This window comes from Arachis duranensis, chromosome 6 (assembly GCF_000817695.3).
Source record: "Arachis duranensis cultivar V14167 chromosome 6, aradu.V14167.gnm2.J7QH, whole genome shotgun sequence".
NCBI classification, from domain to species: Eukaryota; Viridiplantae; Streptophyta; class Magnoliopsida; order Fabales; family Fabaceae; genus Arachis; species Arachis duranensis.
This window is the reverse complement of record NC_029777.3, coordinates 5793259-5805329: the sequence shown is the minus strand read 5'-3', so window position 1 is coordinate 5805329 and position 12071 is coordinate 5793259. Positions and strand designations below refer to the sequence as shown.

At 33.6% G+C, this 12071-nt stretch overlaps 2 protein-coding genes across 5 annotated transcripts; both read left to right on the top strand.

The window, feature by feature from the left end:
- Positions 1–2405: 2405 nt before the first annotated feature.
- On the top strand, positions 2406–7561 carry LOC107492224 (shaggy-related protein kinase alpha). Of its 4 annotated transcripts, none has more exons than XM_052262839.1 (13): positions 2406–2618; positions 3137–3302; positions 3412–3504; positions 4387–4446; positions 4578–4850; positions 5537–5611; positions 5753–5809; positions 5915–6055; positions 6134–6184; positions 6401–6496; positions 6613–6696; positions 6890–6992; positions 7091–7561. In XM_052262839.1, exons 2-13 carry the CDS (start codon positions 3198–3200, stop codon positions 7171–7173), a joined length of 1221 nt encoding a protein of 406 aa, XP_052118799.1. In that variant the 5' UTR covers positions 2406–2618; positions 3137–3197; the 3' UTR covers positions 7174–7561. The 4 variants fall into 4 exon arrangements, with proteins under 4 accessions (XP_052118799.1, XP_015968703.1, XP_052118800.1 ...); XM_016113217.3 differs by having other exon boundaries at positions 3134–3302; XM_052262840.1 differs by lacking the exon at positions 2406–2618 and adding an exon at positions 2723–3035.
- A 933-nt stretch (positions 7562–8494) lies between these two features.
- LOC107492196 (polygalacturonase At1g48100-like) lies at positions 8495–10637 on the top strand. Its single transcript, XM_016113190.3, has 6 exons — positions 8495–8885; positions 8992–9159; positions 9238–9282; positions 9386–9593; positions 9677–9758; positions 10031–10637. Exons 1-6 carry the CDS (start codon positions 8544–8546, stop codon positions 10536–10538), a joined length of 1353 nt encoding a protein of 450 aa, XP_015968676.2. The 5' UTR covers positions 8495–8543; the 3' UTR covers positions 10539–10637.
- The last annotated feature ends 1434 nt before the right edge of the window (positions 10638–12071 follow it).

Below are 12071 nucleotides of genomic sequence, written 5' to 3'. Positions count from 1 at the left end.
CAAATATTTTTGTAATTAAGTTCACAATTAAGTCTTAGGTCTAGTTTGGGTAAATTTTTTAAATAAGTTTTTTCGAAAGAAGAGTTTAAAATATAATTATTTTTATTAATAGCAACTTATGAATAAGTTATTTTGTGTTTAGATTTTTAGTTATAGAAGTACTTAGTTTAAAATTTAAGCATTTGGAATTTTGAATAAATGATTCAAAAAATACAAATTTTTTTTACACAAGAGAATAGATATTAAGCTCTATATATTATCTTTTTTGGTATTTTATGTCTTAATGTCACGTTTATTTGTTGAATTTGCTGAATTAATTACATACTTTATGCTTAAAAAATTGCTTATATTGATTAGAATTTATTTATAATGTACTACATTTTAAGTTCATCCATCTGCTATAATACTATGGTGGATTTTTGGCATTCCTCCGTGATCCGCAATAAAAAACTATGCCCGCAAGTCAAAAAATTCAATATTCAAATACCATTTTATCCTATCATACACTTATTATCAGCGTCAACGTTACAAAGAATAACAGGATCTATTCCATCTTTACAATCAAATCTCTGTTTAAGAGTTAGTTATATTTGACAAAAACAAAGTCTTGCAACTTCTGGTGCTCAAGTTTGCTTCTCCTCTTAGAATGAATCTACAATCAAATTGAAATAGAAAAACAAAAATGTGTCGATTTTTGTTGATAACTTGGTGTCATTTCATGAAATTATTAAATTGTAAAGGAGAAAACCACTTAAGAGTTGAGATTTACCACTTGTTTTAAGAAGAGAGGCAGAAGAGAAATTTAGGATTTTTCTTAGTTATATATACATGAGAGTGAAAGTAATTTTAGTAACTGAAAAGTCGCAGACTAAAAAAGGACAGTAAAAATACGCATATACCTCTTTTAAAAATACGCATATACCTCTTTTCTCGTGGATATTGTTTATAGGGAAAAAATAGATTTCAGCATCCACATAAGATCTCAGCAGGATTTGCCGAGAAAAGTTGGAATTTGACCGAAATCCTGCCACAATACCAGTTGGGATGGCTGGGATGAAAAAACCAATATCTCATCTGATCTCGTCTCAGATGCGTGCTGGGGTGGGGTGGGTTGCCTCAATCCTATTAGGGTCCCATGGGATTGACTGCTATCATAGGTAACTCTGCAAATAATATAGGTCTACAACAATCAAAATTTTCATTTCAAATTAGGTGGAAACTCAGGTGCAGTCAACTTCACGTGAAGTTGATAGCTGAGAGCTGTTAGACAATTTGACCGATTTGACTAAATTTTCATCTAACGGTTCTCAACTATCAACTTCACGTGAAGTCCACCTTCAAATTATTATTCAGAGTTGTGTTAGATCACATATTATCACATGCTTTTTCTTTGTTTAACGATCTAGAGAAGAGTAAAAACCCGGATAGATTTAGTTGTTTGTTTGGTTCCATCTTAAGCTTTTAGTTAAAGTCATAACAGTTTAATCCCAAAAAGAAAGAACAGTTGGCCTAAACTGCCAGAAACAATTAATATCCGGGTTAACCGGGGATAGGATAAAGATAAACCAAAAAAATTAAATGATCAGTTTGAACAGTCAAAGAGAGTTGCCATGCTTGTCGCAGATATTTTTTACTTTTGTAATTAATAATTTTTCCATCCGTAAATGGCAATGCATGATTGCATATATCCAAGAAAAGAAAAATAATAAGTATATATAGCGAACTGCATTTCTGTTTATATTTTTAAGGATAATTCAATTTCTTACAAAATTAATCTCTAATCATTCACAAAGAGTAAAACTATTTTTTTTTTGGTGTCTAAACAAGAGTAAAACTATTTAATCCATAAAAAGCAATTATTCATAATAATTAAATTTTTTTAAATAATTTAATATATTTAATTAAATTATTTAATATACATAATACAAATTTATGTCTTAATTATTGTGAGATGTTTGAATAGTAAACACTAAAGATTAGTATTTATTTCATAATAATAAAAAAATTATTAATATATATTCTAAAGATATATTTTACTAAAATTATATAAAATATAATATTTTATATTTTAAATATATTAGATAAAATTTAATTTTAATATACTATTTATATAAAATAACATTACATATATATTTAATTATATAATATTATATCAATAAAAATAACTATAGTTTATATTAACTACATAAATAATTATTTAAAAAAAATAAATATTATTAAAAAGTTATACAAAATATTTTATAATATCAATATATTAAAATTAAATTCATATTAAATATATGAAATTAAGAAGCAAAATAACTAAATAAAAAAAGAAGGTAGAGTTTGTGGTTTGACTGTGAGGAATGGATGTATTGGTCTTAGATGTATAGTAGTTAGTAGACCACACAGTAAAGCAGAAACACTATTTGTCTTTCTTGCAAAATGCACAGTCTCTCACACACAAATTTCATAAACATAAAACTAAAGAGAACCAACCAACGAACCTGTCTGTCACCTTCTTCGATCTAACCCACCTCACAACCAAACCTCCTTCGCTTTTCATCTTCATTTTCATTTTCATTTACATTTTCATTACATAACATAATATGCTTATGCTTATGCTTATGCTTCCCAAGGTATATTTTATATTCTATTATATATTTATATTTCCTTCCTCTTTCTTATTACTTGTTTCATTTTTTGCTTTTATGCCATTTACTTTCCTCAATTCTACTTTCGATCCTCTAACCGATATAACTTCTATCTTTTGCTTTTTCCCTGAGCTGAAGTCGCAATACTTCTCTTAATTAATTTTTCTGCACTCGGATCGGGTTTTCCACCTCCGTTCTGCTATTAGGATCTCTTTTTCATTTTTGGGGAATTTTTTTTTAAATTTTGTAATTTTTTTGGCGGGTGTTGCGACGAGGTGTTTTTCGTTGGATTTGTGATTCCTACGGATGGATCTTTGAAGTTCACTCAATGGGAAAATGAAGGAAAAAATTGCATTTATTGTTTTCATGTATTTTTGGACTTAGGTTTTCTGTGCGTAGAAGGTGGTACTTTACTGTTTTTGCTTCAGTTTCATGCTCATTTATTTAGTTTTGCTTTGATTAAAAATTAAAAAAGATAATTTTGTTGCTGTTGATTCTAGAAGGCAGATGAGTGAGTTTTGAGCTGTTGAAGAAGTTGCAAGGAAGTGAGGGAAGAACCTGAATATGGCGTCTGTTGGTATGGCACCAACATCAGGCGTGAGAGAATCAGGTGGCGGCGTTGATAGATTGCCGGAAGAGATGAACGATATGAAAATTAGGGATGATAAGGTATGCCACTACACTCTGTTAATTTCTTGGCACAATATCCCTTTTCTTTTTGTGTTTTGTGTTTTTAAGTTTCAGAGTTTAGTTCTTTATGGTTTGGTTCATCTTGCAGGAAATGGAAGCTACAGTTGTTGATGGCAATGGAACGGAGACCGGCCATATTATTGTAACTACTATTGGTGGTAGAAATGGTCAACCAAAGCAGGTACATCTTCTCCTTCTATCTTTTTCCCCTGATATATCTGTGGAATGCTTTAAATAATCTAGCTGATAACTAGTTTATTGTCTCACTTGCTGTGTTGACATGGTGCTTGGATGATGTAGGCTAGTATATAAACAATTTAATTCATTTGGGGACCTTATTTTTTTTGAATATGTTATTTTCCCCTATCTTGTCTTTTATAGATGTTGTGATGAGGAGTGTGGGGATTTGCATGAGATTTAATTTAATTTATTCTGTTTATCCTTAAAATCAAAAGTGTGTTATCCTCAAGATTTGGTTATTATGCCAGCTGTACTGCATGCTGACTTGAATTTTTATACAGTGAATAGCACAACTGTGTGCTGTCTTCAACATGTTTGTGTTGTGCTTTGTCATTGGTAAATATCCTCTCCCATACGTTAGGATATAGATATAGTTAATATATCATATATTAGGGCCTTGTTACATCTGAAATTACTCAATTATTCTAGCAGTAATTAAAGAATACAAAATAAGGTAAGTGGTGATTAAGAAATGCAAAATAAGGTAACATTGTCTCTCAAAACATTTTCTCGGCAATACTAGTGAGACAATAATCTAAAGTTATCTCATTTAATCTGACATTCATAATTTCATGCATGTAACATCTATTATTACACACTTATTTCATTTAATATTACCTATTACAACGGTAATTAATGAATCATGAATGCAAAATAAGGTAACTTTGGGCTGATTTATACTGATTTTTATTGTCTCCCAAACATTTTTATTTTGTTTTGATTTATTTAACTGTATTTGTAAATTATTATTCCATTTTTAACATAAATGCTCATTTATTGCGGTAGATTAATTGAACACCTTTCTTAATTCTTAATGTTTCAGACTATAAGTTACATGGCAGAGCGGGTTGTTGGGCATGGATCATTTGGGGTTGTCTTCCAGGTGCTGATTCCTATACTGTGTACTGGATGATGTATCGTTTGGCCTTTCAAATGCAATGTCAATGTGCCTCTGATGCTGATTTTATTTATTTATTTATTTATTTATTTATTTTGGCCTTTGTAATTGTGTAGGCTAAATGCTTGGAGACTGGTGAAACTGTAGCTATCAAAAAGGTTCTTCAAGATAAGAGGTATAAGAATCGGGAGCTTCAGACAATGCGTCTGCTTGACCACCCAAATGTTGTCTCTTTGAAGCATTGTTTCTTTTCAACCACTGAAAAGGATGAACTATACCTTAATTTGGTACTAGAGTATGTTCCTGAAACAGTTAGCCGTGTGATCAAACATTACAACAAGTTGAGCCAAAGGATGCCACTAATATATGTGAAACTCTATACGTACCAGGTATGCTTAATTGTGATCCCTTTATCAGTTGTATACTGAGGAATATCTGTCTTAAACTGTTAATGTTATAGATTATTTTCTAGAGTTCTATACCTTGATTTTGCTCAAGTTTTGGAGCATGCATTGAACATTAATGATGAATCTTAAAAGCATGCTACCCCGGTTCTTATTTTTTTGTTCTTTTTAATAAATCATAATCTCATCTTGATGAACAAGTTGCAACTAGTTAAATGAAATGTATTTAGTATTTAAATATTATTATGAACATAAAAAGGAATTTAGAAGCCTGATCTCTGCAATACTTTCCTTTCAAATCCATTCCATTTGAGTTGGCATTTTCTTCAGCATAATTATGGTCATATGTATTGTGAAAATGTTTATTATGCCTTACTTAAAAGAAAAGTGGATGACACCTAAAATCAAACAATCTTTTTAATAAGGTCAGTTGAGACAAAAGGTGTTAATTCTCAATCTTCACTTTGCTGAAAGTTGCTGCTTCCTACAATTGATTGACTCATGGATACCAGTTCACAAAGTTGAATTACTTGTTAAAAATAGCAGTATACTAATTTCATTGCATTTTAGTTTGGGCAAGGGCTTTTTATTTTCTATTTCGAGATCATGTGTTCTCCTTCCTGTAGTAAGCTCTATTCTGAAGTGTTATTGGTTTTCTTATTATACTGCAGATCTTTAGGGCACTATCTTATATACATCGCTGCATTGGAGTCTGCCATCGGGATATCAAGCCTCAAAATCTATTAGTATGAGTGTTATTTACCATATCTTCTCATTGATTATATTTTTCTCACTTGTGTTTCAGTTCTCACAGTGTTTGCTGTAGCAAAAATGGGTTATTTCCATCTCAAACTCTATTATTGCTGACTGAAAGCTTTTCTGTCCAGGTCAATCCACATACCCACCAGGTTAAATTATGTGACTTTGGGAGTGCAAAAGTCTTGGTACGTTTTTTATGTGTTTTTTCTCCTTCAACATTCACCTTAGAGCTTCATCAGCTGTCCTATTTACAACAGTTTACATTTACTTTGTTGGTCTGATCTTGACAGGTAAAAGGTGAACCAAATATATCATACATATGTTCTAGATACTATAGAGCACCTGAGCTTATATTTGGAGCCACTGAATATACCACAGCTATTGATGTTTGGTCTGTTGGTTGCGTATTGGCTGAGCTTCTGCTTGGACAGGTTAGTATCAATTGATTGGAGTTCTTTTTATTTTTCATTTGGCATCTATAATAACGAAATTTATTTTTCCTTTTCCAGCCTTTGTTCCCTGGTGAGAGTGGAGTTGATCAACTTGTTGAGATCATCAAAGTAATCTTTCTAATTTTTTTGGTTGTTTGTTAATGCTGCTATTTTTTCCTAATTTGCATTGCATCCTTTGAAATTGGTAGACTTGGATGGGTTATGTTAACTAAAGCTGTAACTTGTAACATCATATCATGCAATTGATAAAGAACTGTCACTGTTGAGTAGCCTTGCTGATTTGCCATGACATGTAAATAAATGTTCCATTTGTTGTTTCAATAGGTTCTGGGCACTCCAACAAGGGAAGAGATTAAGTGCATGAACCCTAACTATACAGAATTTAAATTCCCACAGATTAAAGCACATCCATGGCACAAGGTAGATTCAATAGCTTCTGTTTTATAATATAATATTGCTAACTGCACCAAAATATCTGTTAACTACTCTTGTTTAGCACACATCGTAACATAAATTTATTGATTTGCTACTACCAGATATTCCATAAGCGCATGCCTCCAGAAGCTGTTGATTTGGTCTCAAGACTACTACAATACTCACCTAATCTGCGTTGCTCAGCTGTGAGTATATGATTTCTTAGCAGGCCTAATAGTTCTGGAATTGTATCCTAATCTGGAACTAGTACTCTCCATTATTATGTAATGGTCCACAAACTGTATGGCAGTTCTATAGTTTCTAATCTAATTAGTCATGGTTGTCTCCCGTCCTCTTAAGTTTTATAGTGGGTTCTTATTTTGTCTATAACTGGTGCAGTTAGATGCCTTGACCCATCCTTTCTTTGATGAACTTCGTGATCCAAATGCTCGCTTACCAAATGGTCGTTTCCTTCCACCATTATTCAATTTCAAAGCTCATGGTATGATAATAATTCAAATTATGTCATTGTTTTTGTGACTTTATTGCCATCAATAGTTCTGGCTGATTGTTTGGGTTTATTTTCTGCTTGTGCACCAGAACTGAAGGGGGTTCCAGCGGAGGTATTGGTGAAATTGATTCCAGAGTATGCGAGGAAGCAATGCCCGTTTCTCGGCTTGTGATAAAAATATCATAAAATGGAACAAAATTGCATCTGCGGTCTACATACGAATGCTACTCCGTGTTTCCTCTATTTATGTTGTTCTATGAAATTTGTTCCATTTGCCTATCTTTGTTGTATGTTCGGTGTCTTTGTAAAAACAGATTGAGATATATATCGGTACTCAAATATTTTACCCAATGCTTGATGGGTATTCAGAGGAACACCGACCGTGTTTTCATGTACAACAGCAGATTGTAACATCGAATAGAAGACCAAAATGTCATGTGTTATATATTTGTGGATACAATGATGGGGTGGCAGACTTAGTTATGCTCTCCATGTTAGTTAGTTCTGATTACAATTCTGTTGCCTCGATTATCTTGGGACAAAAGCAAGTGCTTTGAATATCATTGTTTCAAGAAGAGACAAGTAGTGTCTTGTTCGTGAAGACATTCAAAAGTTCAACAACTGTGAAGAGTTTTAAGTCCCATCTATCTAGTATCTACTATCATGGGGATCTTAATGTGATGTGTTGTTGATTAAAATATTCTTCTATTCATAGTTTATATTTACTAATCATAGTGCAACAAACTAGACTACATTTTTCACTTATAAACAGATTTGATTTGCCCAACATGCATTGCAAATTCAAGTAACGTGTTTTCTCTTAGTCATATCCTAGTCAAACAATGTAGAAGTCACTAGAATAGCTTAGTAGTTTCAGTGGTGTCAATGTACAATAATAACAACGTTGATCTTAACAGGAGAGTTGTAGTCTACACAAATGTTTCCATTGAGAATAACGAAATGTGTATTATTAGCTAAAAACATGAGAGAATGTCCATACAACCAGATCTTATAAACTAACCCGAGACTATCAATAACAATGAAAGGTTGGCAAATCCTCACTTGTGGAGTCAACTTGCTGAATCAGAGTGCGATTCTACTCCCCAAACGGAGTGGTCAGTTTTGTGTGATGATTACAATGTAAGACTCAACCATCCACAAGAAAAGCAGCTTCCACTAAGCTCAAAGATGGTGCTAAGATAGTTTAGAAGTGTCTTCATTCCAAACCATTCTAGCAAATCACTAATCACTATAGTGATCACTCATTTTACTGCATAAGCTTGACCCTGCTTCCTCGTTTCTTTGATCATAAATCATAATGCCCCACTAACTGTGTCTATGTGTAGCCAATGATAGTGACATTGCTTGTTTCAAAATCCCAGTGGTTCAATCAATGTTCAAACACAGTATTAACTCAATTTTTATGGCTAGCAATGAGATAGTATATATAGTGGCCAAATATGTTGCACTCTAAATAGCCAAGTGAACTAATACTATGTTTGATTGTTCAAACTTAGCTACTTAGAAGCTTAACCTATAAACATGATATTCTTTCTGTTCAGAACTCAAGTTTTCTTAATATTAGTAATATGTTTGTTATTTCTCCCAATTTATGGTAGGCTTTCAATGTCCCTTGTCTCATTCTCTCCTTCTCCATCACCTGAGGGAACTGGTGAAATTGTCGAAAGATCTCTTGTTTTCGATGTAAGATCTTTTGGTGCAGTTGGGGATGGTGTCTCTGATGATACACAAGCATTTCAGTTGGCTTGGGACACAGCATGTCGAGCCGAAGAATCGCGAATTCTCCTTGTTCCCAAGGGTAATGTCTTCATGATACAATCTACTATATTCACAGGGCCTTGTGTATCTGGCCTTACTTTTAAGGTAATGTCCTTATGTCATATTAATATTTTTCTGCAAAATATTGTTACTATTAGTACATGGCTAAATATATGACGTGTGCTTTAATATTTTTACCATTAATATAAAGGTTGAAGGTACTATTATGCCACCCGATGGACCTGATTCATGGCCGAAGAATAAAAGCAAGAAACAATGGCTGGTTTTCTATAGAATCAATGGATTGACAATGAAGGGAGGTGGTCTTATTGATGGCAGGGGAGAGAAATGGTGGAACCTCCCTTGCAAGCCTCACAAAGTAAATAGTTTCCCATTTTTCTTTCTCTCTTTACCTTTTGAGGTTTAATATTTCTGTGCTTACATTTCCATTGAACAGGGTATTAATGGAACAACACTACCAGGTCCATGTGATAGTCCTGTGGTAAGTCACATATTAATAACTGAATCTTGTTGATTTTTTATTTTTTTTGAGTGGCACATAATTTGAGGAGCTTATGAATGAAATTTGAGTCCTTGTTATGCAGGCCATAAGGTTCTTTATGAGTTCTAATTTGAGAATAGAAGGACTAAAAATTAAGAACAGTCCAAAATTCCATTTCAGATTTGAAGATTGCCAAAATGTACATATTGAAAAGCTTATCATAAGATCACCTGCTCTGAGCCCCAACACTGATGGGATTCACATTGAGAACACAAACAATGTTAGGATTTACAATTCACTCATTTCCAATGGTAATTCAAAAAACTATCAAAATTTAAAACTTGTCAATCCCTATACTGCCCTTGTTTGTCTTCATTCCTATCACTGTATACAGGTGATGACTGTGTGTCCATTGGAGCCGGTTGTTACAATGTGGACATCAAGAATATCAAGTGTGGTCCAAGTCATGGAATTAGGTACACTTCACTAGTAGCTAGTTACCATAAGGGTCACAAGCATGGACTACTCAGAGTTTAAAATCTTTCAAAAAATGCTAAGAACAATAAATAATCTTGTAACGTTGACTCTAATGTGTACTATGATTACTCGTAGTTACATGAAAGTCATGAGTATATTTTTCACGTAAAATATTTTACATGTAAGTATGTGATATATTATATTTTATTTCTATACCAAAACTTATTGTGTTCCATGTAACTATGGATTAATAAGTGGTATTTGATTGCAGCATTGGGAGCCTAGGGAACTACAACTCGCGAGCTTGTGTGTGGAACATCACAGTGAGTGAGTCAGTTATTAAGAACTCTGATAATGGTGTTCGGATCAAAACATGGCAAGGTGGAAGAGGTTCAGTGTCAATGGTAACCTTCGAGAGCATGCACATGGACAATGTCCGCAACCCAATCATCATAGACCAATACTATTGCCCCTTAAAGAACTGCATCAACCAAACCTCTGCGGTTTCAGTGTCCAATGTGTCATACTCAAACATAAGAGGCACTTACGATTTCAGAAGCTTCCCTATGCGCTTTGCATGCAGTGATTCTGTTCCATGCACAGATATTATGCTTTCTCAAGTGGAATTGTTTCCTTCACAACAAGGCCATATTTTGACCAACCCCTTTTGCTGGAATGTTTATGGCACTGTGAGCACACTGACAACACCACCACTTTTATGCCTTCAAGCGGGACCTCCATTAATGCTGCCTCAACATGATGTTGTGCCGTGTTATTAGACTTATACTTTAATTAATCTTGAGACCAAAAAGTTGAATACTTGAATGTTCCAATTACCCACTTTCATTCCCTTATCTAAAACGTTTTGAACTATTAAATGGTCTCTATAACAAACATATTTTTTAAGTTTTTTTAATAATTATTTAATAGTCTTTATTTAATTTTAATTATAAATTAATTTTTTAACTCCGCCTATATTATACTTGTAATACATAGCCGGTCCTAAGTTCAGATAAAGGAAGAGAGTTGTGTTAAGTCTTCGACAGTCAACATAACAACTTAGTCAAATCTTCATGACATAGATCAAAGACGTTATTGCGCTAAAATTAGGTTGTTGTCCAGAAGCAATACGCTGTATGGCTCGCGCACAGTGTCAAATAAGTAAGAGCCGCTGCATCGATACCCAGGTGTAGTGTTAAATGAGTAAGGATTCCCATGTTTCCGTGAATGGACGAAGATAAATAAGCTAGTTCACAAAGAAAAAGGTAAAGATCGGGGTTGAGATTTGGGACATGGAACATAGGCACTCTAACAGGAAAATCCATGGAGGTAATGGATACCATGACAAGGAGGAAGATTAACATCATGTGCCTACAAGAAACAAAATGGGTTGGTGCGAAGATTAGAGAGTTAGATACTTCTGAGTTCAAACTTTGGTATACGGAAAAGGTAAAGAATAGGAATGGGGATAAGTATTATCGTGGATAAGAAGTGAAAAAAGGAGGTAGTAGATGTCAAAAGGGTGAAAGACAACACAAGATAAGATTTTGGGAGGATTTAGAGAGTTTAGTCTAAGACATGCCTTCGGGAGATAAGATTTTCTTAGAAAGAGATTTAAATGGCCATATTGGAAGAGAAGTGACTGGATATAGAAATATTCACGGAGGCCATGATTTTGGGGTGGTCAATACCGAGGGTAAAACTATTTTGGACTTTTCTTCAATCTTTGATCTCCTCATCACAAATACATATTTTAAAAAGAGAGACGAACATCTTATAACCTATAAGAGTGGCATGACAAGCTCTCACATCGACTTCTTCTTATTGAGGAGAGTCGACCGAAAATTTTGCATTAATTATAAAATTATTCTAGGAGAGAGTTTAACAACACAACATAGGATGCTTGTCATGCATTTTCGTGTTGAACAAAAATGAAAGAAAAGATATCATACGAAGAATCCAAGAACGAGGTAGTGGCAGATGAAAGGTGAATAACAAAGAAGTTTCCTAAGATGCGTAGAAGAAGAGGCAAAGTGGGATGGGAACGGAAGCGCGGAAGAGATGTGGAAAAAGATGGCAGAAGTTATTAGAAGAACAGTAAAAGTAAAAGAAAGTTTTGGTGAATCTAGAGGGATAGGACCAAGAGACAAGGAGTCCTGGTGGTGGGATGCAAGTGTATAAAAAAAGATAAAGGCAAAAAGGGTATGCTTTAAAGAGTGGTCTTTGTGCCGCAATGCAGATAATTGGAAAAAATATAAGGCGGCTAAAAAAAAAACAAAAGTGGCTGTAAGCGAAGCAAGAACAAGAGCATA